Raw genomic sequence first — 21923 nt, forward strand, 5'->3', positions numbered from 1 at the left:
CAAGCCACCATAAGATTCTTTTTATTTTTTGTTGTCCATTCTATTTCTTTGGGTTTTTGTTGTTGTTTTTTTTTTTGTTTTTGTTTTTTTTATTGTTTTTTCCCCCCGTATATTTTCGTTATAGCTTAATTTAAAGAAAAATAGAGGAAAATGTGTTATATAATATTTCCTGTTACGATTCTTTTATAATAATTGGTCCATTCTATTGATGAGGATTTTTAAATTTTTTTGTTTTTGTCATGCAAAATAATAATAATAACAATAATAATAATAATAATAATAATAATAATAATAATAATAATAATAATAATAATAATAATAATAATAATAATAATAATAATAATAATAACAATAATAATGATAATGATAATAAATAACGGAAAGGAGGAGAAACTTGATAACGAATAGATTATTCTATTTTTGGGGCAGCGTGGATAAGCGGTACGGTCTTTGCTTCGTACCCGAAAGGTACCGAGTTCGATCAACCGCCGCAGCTGCCCTGTGTGACCTTGAGCTAGTCACCTCGCCCTAGCTCGACTTGTGGCGCTGAACTGCGGCTGATGCCTAGGTTATTCCAGCCTTCCCTTGGTATAGACCCTAGATACAAATTTTCCATGAATAAAGGGAATTCTATTCTATTTATTTATTATTATTATAAGAATATACTGAAAATAACTGAACTTGTGAACGCAGTTTTAAAGTACGGCTTCTTAAATCGTAACAGTAACACCGACTATAAGACGTGGGTGGGAGATAAAAGACATATTAGTGGTGGTGGTAGTAGTGGTAGTAGTAGCAGTAGCAGTAGTGGTAGTAGTAGTGGTAGTTGTAGTGGTAGTTGTAGTGGTAGTAGTGGTAGTAGTAGTAGTAGTTAGTAGTAGAAAGCTGTAGTGAAACTGGAGGGGGCGAGGTGAAAAAGTCACGGCGGAGGTGGGGGGGGGGGGGGGGGGGGGGGGGGGGGGGAGGGGGTTGTTGGATGAGCGAAGGTCGAATCTTCGCGAAGGAAATACAAACGGTCGGATGGCGATGTGATAGTAAAGTGGAATATAGATAGAATGCGCTTGGCCAAGGAGTTCACAACATTGCCATCCGGAAGTATAACGGACCAACACACGAACTCTGTGTAACCATGAACTTTTATAGTCTGGTTAATACAGTTTAGTGAGAACAACTCACAGACGCGGATGGCAAAAACAATAACAAAGGCATGAGTGACGTCATCTGCATACTATCTATAGATAGATAGAAAAGAGGGGAGAGAAGGAAAAAAAAAAAGGGGGGGGGGGGGGCGGACGGCGGTAGAGAGGGGGAATTGAGAGAGAGAGAGAGAGATAGGGTAGTTGTATGAACAGTAGTAGTAGTGGTGGTGGTGGTAGAAGTAGTAGTAGTAGTAGTAGTGGTAGTATTAGTAGCAGCAGCTGTAGTGGCAGCAGTGGTTATGAATATGGGTGACGTTGACATCGAAAAGGCTCAAAGATAGTATTGACTAAGAGGTGGTTGCACAGCGGGATACGAAGTGGAGGTTAGTGGTGGTCAATCCTGGTGTTGAGTCCGCGTGGAGTCAGCGTTCCCAACGACTTGATCAGGTGAGTTTCCCTACGTCGGAGGGTGGAAGTGTCCGAATGGCAAAAACTAAACACACACACACACACACACACACACACACACACACACACGCTGTACATCGCAGTAGTCCGGCAGATTGAAGTGTCTGCACAGTTCGATAGTATGTCGCGCAAGTGCTGCACGAATCTGTCACCCAGCCTCTTTTCGGTCTCACCAACGTAAGCAATCCCACACAGAGAGCACGTAATCGCATAGTTATCTATCTATATTCCACTTTACTATCACATCGCCAGCCATCCGACCGTTCGTATTTCCTTCGCGAAGATTCGACCTTCGTTCATTCAACACACCCCCCCCCCCTCCCCAACCCCACCTCCGCCGTGACTTTTTCACCTCGCCCCCTACAGTTTCACTACAGCTTTCTACTACTTACTACTACTACTACTACTACTACTACTACTACTACTACTACCACTCACTACTACTATCACTACTGCTACTACTATTACTACTACTACTACTACTACTACTACTACTACTACTACTACTACTACTACTACTACTACCACTTATATATATGTCTTTTATCTTCCATTATTTTCTGGAAGGTTCTGTTCCCTGACGCTGACCTTTTCTTATCAGTCAGATCACCCCCCCCCCCCCCCTGGGGCACCCTGTCCTCTACCCACGCTAACATTTCATTCATACTGCAACCACCATTGAGTACAGACGATACAAGTTATTTTTCATTATATTTTATTTGTTTTCCACGTTTATTTGTGTATTGTTGTGCTGATGAAGGGTTTGTACCCGAAACGTCCATTGTCTGTTTTGTTCCCATACGAAGCCTTTCATTTTCACTCTTTCGTTAGTATTTTACGATCACCGGCTTCAGGCAGCCCTTACCGTTTTCTACTTTTCTTGTCTCAGTAAGATTCGAGCAAGCCGAATTTCAAATGACAGGAATGAAGAAAGACGAGACTATGAAAGAGCTTTCACTTTCAGTTCTGGCTCCACACATCAGTGCAGTGAGCATGCGCGTTGGACGAACCGAAATATAGGGCTTCCAGTTTGGCGTATCAACACCAAATTTGGTCTTTTTCTCAGAATTGGACAATTTCACTTGTTTAATTAATTGATATATTTATTAAACAAATCTCACGTAAACCGACAAAAAAATTTAGTGAAAACAAGGGCTTCCCTGCGTCTAGTACTAGTATGGGACAGGAGATGCAGATTTATTTGTCGTAGAGCAAGTTATTTTTAAAAATGGCATTTTTCCATAATTTTGGTACCGTCAACGCCCGTGGCCAGGTCAGAACTGACCAATTGGCATCAGTACTAGTAATAGTATTAGTCAGTACTGACCCCCAGACGCCGGTGCCTGTTCGTCAGTACTGACCCGCAGGTGCCAGCGCCTGGGGGTCAGTACTGACGAATAGCCACTCCATTTGTAGTTTGCCCTTTGAAAGGCTGAATTGTTTGCCTGCCTCTCCAATCCTTTGAGGTAGGCGTTCGATGATGCTCAAGTTACGCGATAAAAATAAAAGGAAGTCAGTCATATCATCTGATTTATTTACTAGGGGAGACAACTCGAAACAGGGTCCTTGTACTACTGGGTTTTTTTTTTTTTTTTGTTTTTTAAAAAATAATTTCCTCAGTATTACTTCGCTTCAAATTCTGTATGCATGGATATATCGGGACTCGTCTACAACGGGATTGTTTTGCTAGTCCCACAAACCCCGTTGTATCCGAGTTCCACTGCAGTATCAAACAAGTTTTAAAATTTATGTCTCGATGCAAACATCACGAACAATGCTAGAGATTTTGCGATCGCTAAAAACAGCTTCTATAATCTAAGAAGACCAGTCATCTCTGCCACTGCCACCAATATTAAATTAAACTTGAAACTTAAGGTGATCCAAACTTACATTCTCTCATCTCTCCTCTACGCAAGTGAAACCTGGATTCTAGACAGAATGTCAAAACTGCCTAGAAGCTTTCGAAATGTATACTGAAAAGTTAATAAATCACACCAGAAAAAAAAATGGTCATATTTGAACTCAGGATCTTCCCACATAAAAGTCTTAACAAATATAACATCTTGACTTTCTTAAAGTTAAAGAATTATTTTTTTAACTTTGACTTTGAGTGCCTCACTACTGTACTTTATCGTTTGAAATCTCAGTTGCCCATAATTACCTGTCATCTGCATTTTTTGCCAAATTGGGACCTAAAAGTTGCCAAAATTTGCCCAAAAAACCCCCCAAAATTTGCAGAGGAGAACTAAGCGTTTCAGTAAAAATTAACACGCGATACATAAAAATATATATATAAAAGACAATTTATTACATTTAAGGAGGCTACATTTATTATGACTGCGAATAGCGTTGTTACAAAGATTTTAAAGGATCATTATCCGTAGAGAGTAGCTTCCCTTGGTTTGGGCCCAGGCAAAGCTGCAACATTTCTCAAGTTTCGCACTTTTTTTTTCACTATTTTGTTTTCGCTTCTTTTTTTTTTTCCAAAAATTTTCCACGCGATTTGCCAATTTTCCCTAAATTTGCCACAATTTGCCAATTTTGGGAAATTTGCCAAAAGTTGCGGATCGCCCTGATATTTGCAGTCGCAAATTGCCATTTGCGGCCGCAAAAAATGCAGATGACAGAATTACTATTTAACTTGTATTGGCAGAGCCATAGAAGAAAAGTATTTTATAGTTATAGCTTTAAAACAGTCAGAAGTTAAATCCAAGTCATATTCAACAGGAATCGGAAACAAAGCTTGTCTGCACATGCACTAGTACTCAGGGGGGGGGGGGGTCTCCCATTGAAAGGCTCTCTGTAGGTCTCGCTAATCACCTCCTTTTCTGAATGCTAATATCTTGTGAACTGTAGCTTAATCAAAGGAAGAATGAAAAAATAAAAACTTGTGAGTTAAATGTCAGAAAAGAAGCTCCAAGCTAATCAAATAGGTTTATGGGATTTCATTATGTTTTCTTGACAGTTAGATATTTCTCCTGCGATAAATGCCCTTGATGGCAGTTTTTAAGTATGACACATTTTTTAAATATGGCTTTGTGGTCTGGTGGTTATAAGGCTTGGCTTGAGACCTGTAGGTCCTGAATTCAATCCTAAATGATTTGTTTGTTTTTAAAGGTTTTATGGCGCTTGCAACACATTTAGGTCATTTAAGTGCCAATAAAAAGGAAGAAATTGGATAGTCAAAAAATTCTAGATTTAAAATTAAAAGCACAAGAGAAAAAGGGAAAGGGTTAAAATAGAAAACACATGAAGATTCCAAGAGCACACCATCAGTGTGCTTAGATTGAGATCACCTAAAAGCCTCATCCGCACAAGCACAGGGTCCGACTAAGATGGAAAATTACCGATATTGATAGATCTGGTAAAAAGTCCTTCAGAGTCATTAGGCCCATGGAGCCGGAGTTTATCCCGGTTTCTTTAGCATGAAACAAACAATAGCAATAGCTTGCTATCCTTTGGATAGGACACCTAGTCTATCGCAATGTCTTTATTTACTAATTATGGGAAAAAAGGGACATGATTTAGAAACTAAAATTAACTATGCATTTGACTGTTCTCTTCTCTGTTTAGCACTAAGGTCATGGTTAGGGCCAAAGACAGAAAGCACTATGGAGTGGGCAGCAAGAATGACTTTCCAAGCCCCTCCCTCAAGGAAGGTTCAAAGATCCCATCTCTGTGTTTAATACAAATTATGTGCTGTTTTGTTTTGTTTTTAAGGATTTTACGGCACTTGCACTGTGAGGTCATATCAGCGCTAGTAATAGTAAAAAGGAAGAAAATGGGATAGTAAAAAGTTCTAGAATTACAATTAAAGCACTCAAGAAAAGGTAAGACAAAGGGGAATTGGTTGTTTTGTTTTTGTTTTTAAGGGTTTTACGGGGCTTGCAATTGCAACACACTTGCGTCAGTAAAAAGGAAGAAAATGGGATAGTAAACAGTTCTAGAATTACAATTAAAGTACCCAAGAAAAAGTAAGACATAGGGGAACTGGGAACAAATAGGGATCAGATGTAGATTCCAAGAGCATACCACCAATGTACTTAGTTTGAGATCACCTATAAGTCTCATCCGGTTACAAGCAAAAGATCCAAAAAAAGAGGAATACACTCAAATGCTTACATTATACATTCAAAATAACAAATATATAATAATAATACATAATAACAGAGCGATGATTTACAAGGAAAAAAAAATATCATCTCCCAAAGCAATAACTATGCAATTGACTGTTTCCCTCCCAGCTAGGGACATGACGAAACCAAGTAATCTCAGTCCAAGACAAAGACAGAAAGCATGTTGGAGAACAGATATAAGGGGTTAGAAGACACAGTATGTATCCCCCTGCCCACTATAGGAGGTCAGGAGCCTCACCCTGAAGGGGAATTGGTTCAAATAAGAAACAGGTGTAGATTCCAAGAGCACACTATCAAAGTACCTACTTAGTTTGAGATCACTAAAAGTCTCATCCAGACACAAGCACAGGTCCCCACTAAGAGGAACACACTCAAATGTTTTACAAATCATATATAATATAAAGAAAACATAATACAGTGCATAACGGAGAGATGATTTACAAGGAAAAAAATATCATTTCCCAAAACTAACTATACATTTGATGGTTTCCCTCCCAGCCAGGACTCCGACCAGGGCCAGGAAAAAAACTAAGTAATCTCATTCCAAGACAAAGACAGAAAGCATGTTGGAAAACAGATATAAAGGGTTAGAAGACACAGTGTGTACCTCCCTGCCCGCTATGGGAGGTCAGGATCCCCTCCCAGCACTATGGGAGGAACCCCACCCCCCGAAATTATATGCACATGAGCAATGACAGCAATATGGTGGGACGAATGAATAATGTATTGCACAGCCACTCTGACAACACAAGTTCAAGCCCAACATCAGATATTTCATTTTATTCATTAGCAAAAAACTTAATCTCTCTTGCATGTTTTATAACCCTGTGCTATCTAAATTATCTTTTTTTCTTCGAAAAAAAAATATCCTAAAAAAAACAACACAGATATAATAAAACTTCATTCATGTCACAGACATTTGCCTCTAGCATTAAAAAGAAGAGAAAATGATCTAAAATATTACTAAGGGAATTTCGCCATTGTATCTATTTATATTTTAATTTTCCTTTTCAATTTTCTTTCTCTCTGTCATCACCCACTAAAAATACAAAACACTTTTAAAGGCAAACAGTTTCGCTGGCTTGACTCACACTATTGGTAAATAAATGGCCTTAATTAAAAAGGACATAATCTTACAAATTACAATTCTTCAATGTAACAATAATGTATACTAATGTGTCTTATCATTTTCATTTAATTGCTTAGCCAAGGTAGCTTGATGGACTTAGAGAATAAACGATGAATATAACAGCCTAAAAAAAAAGAACAATATAATACCAAACACAGAACGTTTCGAGCTCAAAACCCTTCTTCAGTCAACTACAAAAAAAAAAACAATAAAAACATAAAACATTGCTAAAAACCCAGATCGATGACATGTTTTTATTATTATTTTTTATTGGCTGAAGAAGGGTTTTGAGCCCGAAACGACCTGAGTTTAGTATTTTGTTTGTTTTTGAAGCTGTTATATACTGTAATCATTTTATACATGTTTTTTACTTTTTCATAGTCCACAGTTTCTAGCAGCTTAGTATCACTTTGGATTTAGAGTATTGTATAAACTCCTGTTATTTATCACCAATATTAGTATCACAATTAAACTGAACATAACTTATCATAAAGGTAAAAATAAAAATAGAATAGACATATTATTTATCTAACCATGGCAACAGAAGCAACAACAACAAAAAGTTTTAATTGTTCATCTTTTAGATTTAGATATTATCAGTGCAAAGCTTTTTGGGACACACCACTATTTATGATATCTTATATAGATCTCAGCCACATGAGCTAAATAGCAATAAATAAATACAGCATACGCTTATCAATTAACCAAATCAGTTGAATAAAACTGAAGACAATTTCTAAGTAACTAATGGCTTGGCAGGATTCAGCAGCTTGCGAAGTTTCAAAGACAACTTCTCAGGTTGGTCACTTCCAGGTAACATCTGAAACAAAAATAAAAATAATTGTAGAATTACCATAGGCTGAACTGCCAACAAACAAGCACTATTTTAGCACCTTCCCAATATTTACTGAAATCAGAGTACACTTAAGCACGGAAATCTCGAAACGCAAATCAAGAAATCATGGAAATCTCAAACTCGGAACAGTTCCCCGTTTTAATCCCTCTATTTTGTTAGTATTGGGAACACGAAAATCTTGAACACTTTCGAGGGCCAACAAGGAAATCTTGAACAAACTGGACATTCCCTTGCGGTCAGTTTAATTTTTTTTTTTTTTTCGAATTGTTTGTGTTGAACGGAAACGAAAGATGCCATCGCTCTCCCAGTGTTACGCGTGTGTGTGTGGCATATGTGTGTGCATGCTGAACTGAGGGGGAATTGCGAAGCATGTTTGACCAGTGTCTTACGCACGCCACCCATCACTGCATCGTTACCTCACTTTATGGTACTTAATCTGGGGTGCCAGTACCATAGTAAAATGACCACTATTGTTGGGGCCTTAGGCAGTTATTAAAATGATAGGTGGGGTGTGAGTCATACCATCCCTCTCTCTCTTTAGCCTGCTATGGGTAAGAGGGAAGAGCATGAGGGTGTTAAATGAGGAGTGATAGTGATAGTGATTTTGAGTACTGACGTCGCGTACTGAGTGTGTAATCCACAACGCGATATACTGGCTTTGTCTTTTTATCAAGCACACGTAGTGGGAATTGTCATTCCATTTCTGTAATTGAACAAGAAAAAACGCACTAAACACAACAACAGTGAAAACGCTCTACATAATTTTGTAAAAGATGGCAGAGTAAAGGAAATTGACTCAATTATTGAGTTGTCTCACGACACAACACCGAAGAGTTATCATTATAATATGACTTTTATCAAGACAACCGACATTTACCTCCTCATATTCAAATCCTCTGTAAAATACTCAACATGGAAAACTCGAAAAACTGAAATTTTGAACAAATAGGCCCAGTCCCGACTTGTTTGAGATTTCCGTGATCAAGTGTAATTAAAATTAGTTTTCTATTAATGTTTATCAGTCATTAAAAAATACAAAGCAACACCAAGTCAAAAGCTTATTTTTATCTTTTTTTTTTTTTAACCTGGCTTATTTTTGTCTTGAAAATCAATATAGACAAAGGCTAATTTGACAAATATGAGGTAAAATCAGGAATGAAGCAGGTCATTAGTGCACAGAAAGCAGGAGGATTTAGCCCTTAACGTGCAACATTCGTTATTTTCACATTATGTAACTCTCAGTGCGGAGGAATTTTGGGGATTTCAATAAACAGGTGGTTTTCATGAAAAAATTAATAAAATAAAAAAACAAATGAAGCAAACTCAATGTAACTAAGAGGATACTTAAAGCAACATAATGATATAACTACATATGGAAATTAGGTCACATTACTATGGCGGCCATATTGGAAAGCTAATTAACATGCAAAAAAATAGCTTTAGTAAGAAAATATTGTCTTATTGTGAATTATTATGCATTCTGTTTGATGTTGAATAAGTGAATTAACTTGATGTTGTAAAAATAAATGAGTGGCTTTCATCATTTCTAATAAGAAATAGAAGGAGATGAAAAAGATGTTGTATAAAATTGCAGAGAACGGCAAATTAAAGACCAAAAAAAATCACAAAAATAAAAGTCTAAAAAAATCTAAGGGGCTCTCCAATCCACCCGTCATCAATGTTACTCAGTCCAACAACATTCTGGTAAAAATCCATCTCCAGTGCAATCTCTGGATAATGACAACCCCTGGATAGCGACATTGACCTCTGGTCCCTATTTTTCTGCTATACAGTAGACTCCGGACAAGACGATGCCCAGGGGAACAGGGGAAAAAAATCGACTTAACCGGAGTGTAACCAAATGAGCAAAAATGCATGTGAACAAAGCAAGCCAAACTAGAATATGTCCCTTCATGTCGTGCTTTTTGCTGACGTTGCTTGGTAGTGTTGAATTGACCTGAGAAGTAGAGGTCCCTTTTGTGGTCATCAGTGGCTCCTTCCCCCAATAGCCCCAAAGAGGAGAATCTAAAAGAATTAATAAAAAGCGGAATCAACTTACTGTTATTGACTATGACATGATTTGCAACAGAAAATGTAATAGACAACCCAAAAGTACTTAAATGATTAAAAATATAAAATGTGTAAAAATGTGGAGAGTATGTAAAAAGTAAAAAGGGGGTCAAATAATAATAGAGGACACACAGGTCCTGGCAGTCTCAGGGCAAAGCATTGAATGGATGGATTTAACCTTGTCAGGACCCTCCTACTCCCTCCCCTCAACACACTCCTAATCAAACAAATGCCCATGGCTAAATCAATAATATTACCTAGGTCATTGACCTCATACATTGGAGTCAACACAATAATAATACTTCGGTCAACCCCCCTCCCAAAAATATAATATTATATGACATCAGCTACATATACAGTGGACTCCGGATAAGACAATGCCCAGAGGAACAGAGAAAAAAATCGACTTATCCGAAAATCAACTTAACCGGAGTGTAACCAAATGAGCAAAAACTCATTTGAACAAAGCAAACCAATCTAGAATAAGTATGTCCCTTCATATCGCGCAGTCTCTGTAGTGGTCGTCAGAGGTTCCTACCCCCAATAGCCCCATAGAGGAATCAGAATACATAAAAATCGGAATTTGAGATTTAAGAAAAGCGGAATCAACTTATTGTTATTGACTATGACATGCTTTGCAACAGAAAATGTAATAGACAATCCAAAAGTACTCAAATGATTAAAAATATAAAATGTGTAAAAATGTACAGATTGTGTAAAGACTAAGAGTAAGAATGGGGTCAAATAATAATAGAGAACACACAGGTCCTGGCCGTCTGAGAGCAAAGCATTGAATGGATGGATTTAACCTTGTCAGGACCCTCCTCCCCCCCACCCCCTCCCACATACACACACCTAATCAAGCAAACGCGCGTGCCGGTACACACACACACACACACGACATAGGGCTAAAATTAAATAGGGAAAGAAGCTGACCGTACTCAAATAATATTATTACCGATTGAAGCCAACATATAATATTACCAAGGTCATTGACCTCACGCATCGGAGTCACAATAATAATAATAATACTTCGGTCAACCCCCCTCCCAAACATAAAATATTATCCGACATCAGCAGCACACACTTTGAAGAGACTAATCAGACATACAAAATGTGAGTTGATTGACCATCGGAGATGACGAAATAAGCCATAGCTCACTTTTTTTTCGCCAGAGATTTTTTTTTTATAGATCTAATTTTCCTTGATGGGAAAGGTGAAAAGCGGAATTTTTGCCTTGAATGTGAAATGTATACCACGCGGAAGGGTAGGAGCCTCTAGGTCAAGGTCATGCTTCTTGTATAGCTGGTATGCCAATTTCCTATGCGATGATTTTCTGTCCCATGCTAAACTTTCCAAATGAATCGAATCTCCCTTTTCCGCGATAGGTTTGCCATTGTAGTTGTAGACTTGACTTGAATTCCTCTTGATAAAATTGATACTAATTAAGAGGGCCATTACATAGGATGGCCTGGGATTAGAACCAAAAAAAAAATCTTGAACTTGAAGTTGCGAGAATGTAAAATTTGAGATGGAGAAATTAAAGTTATTCAATACTGCTCATGTACATTGAACACGGACGTCAGGCAAAGCACCTACATCACATCGATGTGCGCCAATCGTTCGCGGATATTCTTAACCACTTAAAATTCTTACTGGTAGCTTTTTTAACCAATGGAAATACTTGTTTATTTGTGATTTTTTTGTAGTCATGAGTGATAAGAACATCGACTTAAGCGACATCGACTTATGTGGATTTTTTTTTTTTTTACTAATGTTATATAATAAGAAGGGGGAGGGACCAAGAAAAAAAATCGACTTGGGTAAAAATCGACTTAGGCAACGTCGACGTATCCAGAGTGCACTGTACTTTGAAAGGACTAATCAGACACAAAATGTGTGTTGATTGACCATAGGAGATGCTGATGAAATAAGCCATAGCTCACTTTTTTTACTTGAGATTTTTTAAAAATAATTTTCGTCGGTCCGTAAGCTGAAAAGTGGAATGTTTCCCTTGAATGCGGAATGTAGACCAATTAAGTGGAAGTATTCCGCAAAAATCAGAAGGGTAGGAGCCTCTAGGTCAAGGTCATACTTCTTGTAAATCGTCAAGACAGAAATAGCTGGTATGCCAATTTCTTCTGCGTTGATTTTCTGTCACATGCCAGACTTTTCAAATGTATCGATCAGCTGGGTATTTCTTTTCAGCGATAGGTTTGCCATTGTAGTTGCAGACTTCACTTGAATTCTTGATAAAATTGATACTAATTAAGAGGACCATTACATAGGATGGCCTGGGATTAGAACAAAAAAAAATAAAATAATAAAAAATCTTGAACTTGAAGATGTGATGATGTAGATAGTGAGATGGAGAAATCAGAGTTATTCGATACTGCTTATGTACATTGAGCACGAACGTCAGACAAAACACCTACATCACGTCGGTGTGCACCAATCGTTCGCGGAAATTCTTAACCATTGAAATTTCTTACTGGTAGCTTTTTTTTTAACCAATGTAAATTCTTGTTCATTTGTGATTTTATTGTGGTCATGAGTGATAAGAACACTGACTTAAGCGACATCGACTTATGTGGATTTTTTTTTTTTTACTAATGTTATATAATAAGAAGGGGGAGGGACCAAGAAAAAAAATCGACTTGGGTAAAAATCGACTTCAGCAACGTCGACATATCCAGAGTGCACTGTATGTTATTAGTAATAAAAAACCTAAATTAGCGACATACATTTTAGTCGTTATAACAAGAATTGGCAGTTGATACCCGACTATTGCCATCTCATATTCTAAACCAATTTTTTAAATGCTATCTTTCCCCTCCCAATGAGACTGCCTTATTACCGACCAATCAGAACACATGCTTACTACATTGCATGGAATCAGTGCTAGTTCCAATTGAACCACAGCAAAAGAAGTTAATCAATGGATGGAACTTTCAAAGGTCCATTAACCTTCCGTTGGCTACCTGTCTGAGGTCAGTGGAGGTTAACTGGTATCAGGCAGTGCCGTGTCCAATGGGGGCAAGTATTGGATAATTATGGTCTTAATCAGTACTGTCAACCCTTCATTGCAACCAGAACATCAGAAAATAGGAATTTGAGACAAAAAATAGGAATCTTTTAACAATGGATAATTCTGTATCAAAAGTTCCACCAACTTTGCCACCAAATACCCAAAGACAGTATTCGGGCACAACTGGCAAAACCACATATACATATATTAGGTAATGGATTGGGCCCTTGTAGCAATCATTTAAAATACAATTCACCTCTTTAACTCATTTTTTTTTTCATCTTACCATTATCATAATTTTTGAAAATCGGAATTTAAGAGACAATGGCGGAATAGTGGACAAGGAAAAGTGAAAAAACGGAAAGGTTGGCAGGCATGTCTTAATATATTATGTTGAAATAGCTGGGAAAACAATAAAAGTAAAAGCCTCTTTACTTTAATTTGAAAATCAGTTGCTTTTCTAAATATCAGTCCAAATTTTATATAAATTTGGGCAACATCTGTTGTTTCTTTGAAATATTGCCAGATGTGGATCTACTAATTATAAGTGCGTTTAAATTTTTGTGCACTGAAATAAAAATTAAAGTCATGAACAGTATCATGGATTTATATAAAATCAAAACTAGATGTGTGCATCTGTGTTGTTGTGCAGTATTATCATATTGGCACTTGATTTTCTTGATATATTCTTAGTTTTGTGAAATGGTATTTGAGCTTTGCTTTTGATCAAAGCAATGACAAAACACATTGGAGAGTGAAAGTGAAAGCGTAACTGGTATACGTTTTGTAAACTGGAGAAATACATATTCTAACGTTGTTGGGACGTGTCTTCTATCAGACTCTGGTCCCTAGTGAAAGCAAGTCTTAATTAAAGAAGAAAAGGAAGACTTACACGGTCAATTCGATGCTTGTGCACCAATCCATCTTTTCCAATGTGAAAGTAAGAGAAAGCCTCAAACCACCTGAAGAGAAAAAAAAAGGGAATATATCTGAGAAAATGAAACTAGGCGATGTAACAAAACAAAGATAACAAATAAAAATACGAGAGAGAGATAGAGATAGAGAGAGAGAGAGAGAGAGAGAGAGGGGGGGGGAGATAGAAAGAGGGGAGAGAAGGGGCAGGAAGAACAGGGAAAGTAAGAGAGAGGTAGGGGGAGGGGGTAGGAAGAACAGGGGAAAGAGTAAGAGAGAGAGAGAGAGGGGGGGGGGGGGGGCTGGAAGAACAAGGGAAAGAGTAAAATGCAAAGAGAGCAAATGATTGAGGAAGCGAAGCTGAGAAAATGGAAATGAGAAAAAAAGAGATTGATAGAAGTAGTCACAAGAATGATAAGAAAAGATTTTAATTTAAACTAGAGACCCAGGTACAAAACATCTAGATCACAGGTATTTGTGGAATTCTTTTTGCCTCAGCCCCACACACATTTGAGGTAGCACAGAAATTCTTAAGATCTCTAGTTGACAGTTGCTTGATAAAAAAAATGATAACAATTTTTGGTAAAAAAAAAAAGACATAAAATAAAATACTTTCAAATCTAATAGTAAGCTCACTGCCAATCATCAGATGAAACTCTCTCCCTTGCTTGAAACAGACGCCAAAACTTGAGTATTTCAGTCTGAGGCAAGCCCTTGAGTCGCCAATGAATTCGAATAACTCCAGTGTCTTCATTCACAGTTGTATTCAACACTTCCATTGTGCTACTGGAGAAGCGTGAGTGAATTTTAAACCTCAATTTCAAAAGTTCAAAAGCATATAAGGTTTGGCCTCTGGGGAAAGTAATAAAATTTGAGTTAAAGATGAATCATCTAAAAAAAAAAAAAAGATTCGAAGCTTAACAAATCAGAAAATGGTAAAGTCACTTGTTTACTGAAAATTTCAGTAAATGTGAATGAATCATCTTCATCAAAATGAGAGACAATCTATTGTATGCCCACAAATTTTTGATAGCCCACACATGGTTTCTCTAAAATTTGGATAAAACCAGCCTCACTTAAAGTCATGGTTACAACCCCAAGACTTTGAATTTAAATTGAGTGCACTGTTAATGTACAAGTATAGCTGTCCGTTCAATAAACGTGATGATTAGTTGATCAAATTTAAATGTATGACTCAAGTATTGAATAAAACTCAATTTTTTAAAACATTTTTTTTTTGACAATGGAAAATGAAAAGATTTATTTTACTGACAAGGCAAAGAATTTAGATATGTATATTTTGACTGTATACTTTCGGAGGTATTGTACGACAATTTGTGTAAAACTAAATATATGAAACCGTTCCAAAAGGTCATTTTTGTGATGTTCAGCATAAACATGCTCCATAATGATAAGTTATTCAGAAAAATTAATGAAAAACTCACTTTCATCAGTTTCTTTGGGTCAAATGATGAAAAACAAACTAACATTGACAATCTAACATCAAAATGATAGTAGCTTATAGATTTTTTAAGGGGCGGTTTGGGTCTAATTATTAGGAATATCCTTCAAAAATTTGATTTTGAGATTTTGGTGGAAAATGATATTTTATTATCTTAGAAATAATATAATTGAAGTCTAAATTCTTAAAGTAGACTGTAAAGGCACGAAATACACAGTCGAAAATGGTACAGGTAGTAAGAAATGTGTGAAAAACGGGAAGCCATTTTGCTATTTTCTCAATATGTCATTTTTCTAAGGGTATGGGAATCTGTGTCAAACGTTTCTCAGAATCTATTCAATGAAATTGTCTGAAAATTGCCACAGTTATCACAGAGATAATGTATTATGTCACCATAGAGAGATTTTTTAAATAAGATTTGTGAATTTTAAATTATAATCCTAAATCTGAATTTTTTACATCAATTTTGTCATAACATTTTGATTCTCAACTTTGTAATGATCTAATAAAAATCCCATAAGCTTAAGCCGTAAAATCTCTCTATGGTGACACACTATGGTACAATGTTGACAAGAGGGAAGAATATGGAGGTCATTCCTTCATTAGTTTTTGTGGAACGTTTGCCACAAGATTGTTATATTTTTTGATGTCAGACCCTCAAATTAGATCGCAAAATGGGTATCAACACAGATAATTAGAATTTGTCACCATAAATGTTGTTTTTTACCCTATATTGATGATACAGAATGATTAAAACCGCCCAATATAGGTTATTAAAATTTTTTTAGAAAAGACCCAAACCGCCCCTTAAATGTCAAAAAAATATGAACTAAGTTGATACTCTATGCACACATTTTTTAACCTTTTGAGAAACTATTTCTGCTTTTCTATTGGAGCTAGATTGCCATTTTTAAAAAAATTATTTTATATAAAAACTGGTAGAAATTGAAGAAAACTATTTTTTCTTAGGATTTTCAAAATAACTTAGTATTGGAATCTTTTTCGTGACAAACGTCACTTAAACAATCTTTTAACACAGTCTCATATTTTCAAATTTGGAGAATTAGGCAATTGACAGAGTTTTTAGATCATGGTGTAAATTTTCCAAGATTGATCACTGCAGTACTTTGTTCACCTAAGCTGCCAAATCCATGATGAAGGAGAAGTAGGGGAGGAATAAAAATAACGAAGTGACTATTTCTCCGAACGCTTGGGAAAATAAACCTGAACACTATTCCTCCGAACAGTTTCCGGTCTCCGTTCTCGAGATTTTTTGGTTACCCATTTCCGACAGTTCGGCGACATCTTTCATCATTCTGCCATCTCTACAAGGACCGGGAGGAAGCATGTTCTAGAGCTAGATAATACCCCCCGAAAATAAATGAATTTATTTAAACACAGAGAAAATTGAAGAACGAAAAAGGAAAACAAAGAGAAAAGAATAGAAAAATGAAGTTTATTTTCCCTAACGTTCTGAGAAATAGAGTTCAAGTTTATTTTTCCGAACGTTCAGAGAAATAGAGCCAGCCTAAAAATAAAATGTTTTACCTTCTAATAATGTTTTCCCCAAATAAGTTGTTTTCCAAAACGACATCATTGTGTAGAAGTGAATAGTCATAACGAGTTGTAAACATCATATCAACCTAAGAATCATAAATGTGAACACATTGTAAATGTAGTTATTTAGTGCAATGAAATATTAATAGAAACTACCCCTGTATGCTAGCAATTTTTTTTTAAGAGAAAAAAAAAACAGCTCTGCATTAATTGTCAGTTGCTCTTTACTTTCAAAAACAAATGCTGCTTTCACTTTCAACACTTTCAGGTCACATTAATAGCAATAGTACAGTATGTGATTCAGAGAAAAAAAATAATGAATAGTTAGTTGAAAACAACAGTAACCTCGACCGCTTAAGTCCGTTAAAGATAATGCGGTAAGATCTGATCACCTCTTTCTTCAGCTGTAAACAACTACTGAAATCAATTCTAAATGGAAACATGACATATATATAACTATATAGGCAGTGCATTTGTTGAATTTTAGCACTTATCCACTCTATATGGGTGGTAGTTAATTACAGGTCTTCAAAATCATAAATAAGGATAAAAGATATTGAATAGAAGCATCGCTTTAAACAAAGATAAATGATAGAGACCAGACAATTACATCTCTCAGTCAGTGAGATCAAATAAAAGAACAATAAGAAAAGGACGAGAAACAGCAAGAACAAGATCAACAACCACAACACAATACGAAAAATATAACACAAAACAAACAAAACAGTTACTTACTAAATTTTCCAATTTTTCTTTCATAGAATGCAGCTGTTCAGAACTTGGACCACCTTTGGACTTTTTTGAAGACTTTTCTGTCTTGTCTTCGATACTTGAACACGAAAAACCATGATCACAAGAAAACTGTGAACCACCATCACTCATATATAATGTCTTAAAAATACTGTCTGTTTTGAGTTCATGTTCTTTACATTTGGACATCATATTCACTTGTGTTTCAGAGGATTCAAAGGCTTGGCAGTATACCTCATCGCATTGAAGTAATTTATCATTTCTATTGTAATTGTAATCAGTGGGTCGCAAATTAAAGACAATTCTCTCCATTATCAAGCTGTTTTCAACACAGGGAAGGTTAAGAAATTCAGGAAAAATATCATCATTTGTAAAAGGAACAATTTTTGCAACACTCATAAAAGGGTGTAACTTATCTGAGGGATGTCGACTATTCCCTTTGACTGCTACATCAAGTCTTGGGAGTAGCATCAAAGACACATCCCTTACAGAAAGAGGTACAGGAGACAATAAAGATGATGATGACGAGGATGAATGTGTTGGGTCTCCTTGAGAGCCAATGATCTGAGCGTGCTTTTGTTTTCTGCAATAAGTGCCATCATCCTGAGAGAAATAAAATGGAAAATGTCATGTATAAATTTGCATAGAGAATAAAAATGAAATGTTTTTGTATGCTGTCAGGCTAAAACATTCCATATAAGAGTCAGGCTTATGTTTAACTTTACTCCTTAACTTTAACCATCGAAATCAAAGAAAGTAAGTTATGTGCACAGGATTCCAACCTGGTATAAAACAAAATAAATCATTAGAACACATTTCCCCTATAGTAAGACCTTACAAGAAGCTAATCCTAACGCAGTGGCTATTTTTACAGTCCCGTAAAGACGGTACTTGGATTTATTTTTACAGTCCCGTATACACGGTTCTCATGGCTATATTTACGGCATTGATGATCTTCTGTTGCGGTAATAGATTTATAAATAGTAACAGATAGGCTGAGCAGATGCCATTAGCTCTAAAACCCTCACTCGCTTCGTTCAGTTGCAGCTAGTTAGCAGCTTCTCTCTCTCTTCCCCTCTCTCTCCCTCTTTCTTTCATTCTTTCTCTATGCCTTTCTTTCTTTCTCTTCTCTCTTTCTTTTTACTTTCTCTTTTTTTTTTCTCTATCTCTTTCCCTCTTTCTCTACCCCCCCCCCCCCCCCAATCTCTCTCTCTCTTTAAAAAAAATTATCTTTCTCTCCCCCTCTCTCTTTCTTTTTTTTTCTCTCTCTCCCTCTGTCTCTCTTTCTACATTCTTTCTTTGTCTCTCTCTCTATCTCATTTTCTTTCATTCTTCTCTATCGCTTTCTTTCTTTCTTTCTCTATCTCTCTTTTCTTTTTATCTCTCCCTCTCTTTCATTCTTTCCCAATCTCTCTCTCTCTCTCTCTCTCTCTCTCTCTCTCTCTCTCTCTCTCTCTCTCTCTCTTTACTTTCTTTCTCTCCCCCTCTCTTTCTTCCTTTCTCTCTCTCTCTTTCTTTCTTTCTTTCTACATTCTTTCTTTGTTTCTCTCTCTCTCACTCTTTGTTTCATTCTTTCTCGATCTCTTTCTTTCTTTCTCTCTTCTCTCTTTTTCTCAATCTATCTCTTTCCCTAGTTGTCCCTCAAAGCCTAGGCAGAGGGGTCTGCCCACAAGGTGAACATCGCTTTGGCGGAGAACAATAAAACCACCTCTTAACTGGGAAGGGAGAAGCAGTATAGCGATCACTCTTGTCTGGTAAGAACAATCGCTGGGTCATTCGGTAAAGGAGAAGTAACGCGATGGTGGGACCAAAGCAAAATGCCCTCTCTACCTCAGCGCCCTAATGAGTATCATTTCTGGGCACCTCTATTCTTTTGGATCATGACTGCCCATGGTAGAGAGTCATCATCATTACTGACTTAATTTTTATTTTTTTTATTAAAAAGACCATATTATCTAAATATGGGGTGTTTCACAATATGCATCTTTACCATGGACACCCACATGGGGGGGGGGGGGGGGGGTAGTCATTTGTTCACAATATGGTGGGGGGGGGGGGGGTTCTAAAATGGTCAAAATGTGTCCAATTGGTTTGAATTGTCTGAAAGGGGATTCGAACCCACTCTCACATGAGAAGACTGCACCCTGAATGTAGCATCTTTTAAAATAGTATAAACCGCTAGTCCTTCCTGACTGGTCAATACTGGTAAAGTGTAAACAAAAGACAAACCTTTTAAGTATTATATCTTGAGGGGTGTCGACTTCAAGCAGGAACTAAATATACTTTCAGTGTTTGATAAACTAGATCTATATTATGAGACATAATATAGATTTGTTTGAAGGAAAAAAATTCAAGACATACAACCTAACCTGCCCACTGATGATAGAAAACGGGCTGTTCTGTACTGTAAACATAACGTATGAAAAAACACAAATTATATGTAATAAAAATGACAGTATCGTAAAAATCGCCAAGAGAATTGTCTTTACATTAATTGTTTGTTAACGTTAGCTTTAGATCTAAATATGTTAAATGAAATTGATTTTGCTTTCATTCACCGCCTCGAGATCTGTACATCTAAATATGGGAGAAATATGTGAAGTTTTGTGGATACTGCAAAAAGACATGATTACATACATCTATAATTATGCAGATAACTGTGAACAGATCTGCATCAACGCCGTAAAAATAGCCATGGGAACCGTCCTTACGGGACTGTAAAAATAGCCCCGAGAACCATCTTTACAGTACAGGACTGTAAAAATAGCCACTGCATAATCCTAATCTGTAACATCAATTTGGTATCTATGCAAAGAAAGAAAGAACCTCCCCCCCCCCCCCCCCCCCCAAACCCAATAAAAACCAAAAAAAAACCAGCAGTTTATATCTATCTAGCTTAATAATAATTTCTATTTCTATACTATGGGCTAGGAGACCTTCCATAAGCTACTACATCCCAAATATTCTTGTTCTAGAAGGGGGTTTGCGAGGGGGGGGGGAACTTTTTTTTTAAAGTCTCCGCCCTCCCAAACCCCCTTACTAGAAGTTATACTGTAGGGGGTTTGGGAGGGGGGGAGACTTTAAAAAAAAAAAAAGTTCCCCCCTCCCAAACCCCCTACTAGAACAATAGAAGAACAAGAATACTTGGGATGTGGATAGTAGCTTATGGGAGGTCTATCATTTAACATTATCATACCTGGACGTCTATTTCATTTGCAGTAATTCAGTAATATATATAGATCTATCTAGATAATAAATCAACAAGTTCTGATCCAATACCAGATTTAAAATTCAATTTTTTTAAAATTAAAAAGCCTAAAATAATAATAATAATAATAATAATAATAATAATAATAATAATAATAATAATAATAATAATAATAATAATAATAATTAGATATTATTATTATTATTATTATTATTATATTATTATTATTATTTATTATTATTAATTATAATACTAATAAGTTATGATTAAAATTCTAGATATCTACTCTATACACCAAACCTAGGCCTAGACTTAAGTCTCTCGACTCTCATTCTCATTCTCATACTCATGTGTTCTTATTCTTATTCTTACTTTTTTATCTCCTTCACTTATGCGAGTTGAATATCCAAGTGACTTTGCTGTTGGGACAAGCCTGACAGATCGGCCAAGTTTCCTAAAATAAAATGCCATTTAAAAAGGACACAGTGGTTCACGTCTTTTAACTTGAAACTGAAGGTGAATTGACAAGTAAAGTCACTTACATGAATGAAAACAGTTGAGTTAAAAACACGAAAAGCAAAGTTATCAAACCGAACCGCTTTTCCATCGTTGAAGAGCTCTCTCTCTCTCTCTCTCTCTCTCTCTCTCTCTCTCTCTCTCTCTCTCTCTCTCTCTCTCTCTCTCTCTCTCTCTCTCTCTCTCTCTCTCTCTCTCTGGCTGGGAGGTAGTTAATAGAATTGCATAACAATTACAATTTCACTACTTAGAATATTTAATTTGACATGCGCTCAATATGACACTAATAAATATGATTTAGAATTTAAGGACCTTTCATTTTCAAAATAATTTGTGGTCGGAGTTTTGGTTGTTCCTCTCATTCTCATAGCCAGGCGCGGCTGAAAAGGTCTGTTCATGAGGGTGGTAGTGGTGCAACAAACAATAAATTGGACCAAGCGAGGACATAAAAATAAATGCATATATTATGTGCACAAAACTTTATAACAATAACAATAGCGATTATATGTAAGATATCACATTGGCTTTTCTAACATAAAAAACACTATTACGTAAAATGGTGATTATCTTACACTTTTTCATCGTGGGCTTTTGCGGTCTTGTGGTAAGGCACCGACCTTCGGACCGTAGGTTCCAAGTTCGAGTCCCGCTTTGGGCGGTACAAAAGTTGAATCCTTGGAAGAGGCTGTTT

General features: G+C 36.5%; 1 protein-coding gene across 1 annotated transcript; it reads right to left on the bottom strand.

Annotated features, from left to right (window-relative positions):
• Positions 1-6508: 6508 nt before the first annotated feature.
• Positions 6509-21336, bottom strand: LOC144980112 (uncharacterized). The gene is made up of 6 exons (XM_078927653.1): positions 21089-21336; positions 17494-18111; positions 16750-16844; positions 14376-14591; positions 13720-13789; positions 6509-7692 (listed from the first exon to the last, which is right to left on the bottom strand). The coding sequence occupies exons 1-6, from the start codon at positions 21185-21187 to the stop codon at positions 7609-7611; spliced, it is 1182 nt and encodes a 393-aa protein (XP_078783779.1). The 5' UTR covers positions 21188-21336; the 3' UTR covers positions 6509-7608.
• Between the last annotated feature and the right edge of the window lie 587 nt (positions 21337-21923).

Source organism: Berghia stephanieae, chromosome 9 (assembly GCF_034508935.2).
Source record: "Berghia stephanieae isolate SIO BIC M18660-M18661 chromosome 9, UCSD_Bste_1.3, whole genome shotgun sequence".
Classification (NCBI taxonomy): Eukaryota; Metazoa; Mollusca; class Gastropoda; order Nudibranchia; family Aeolidiidae; genus Berghia; species Berghia stephanieae.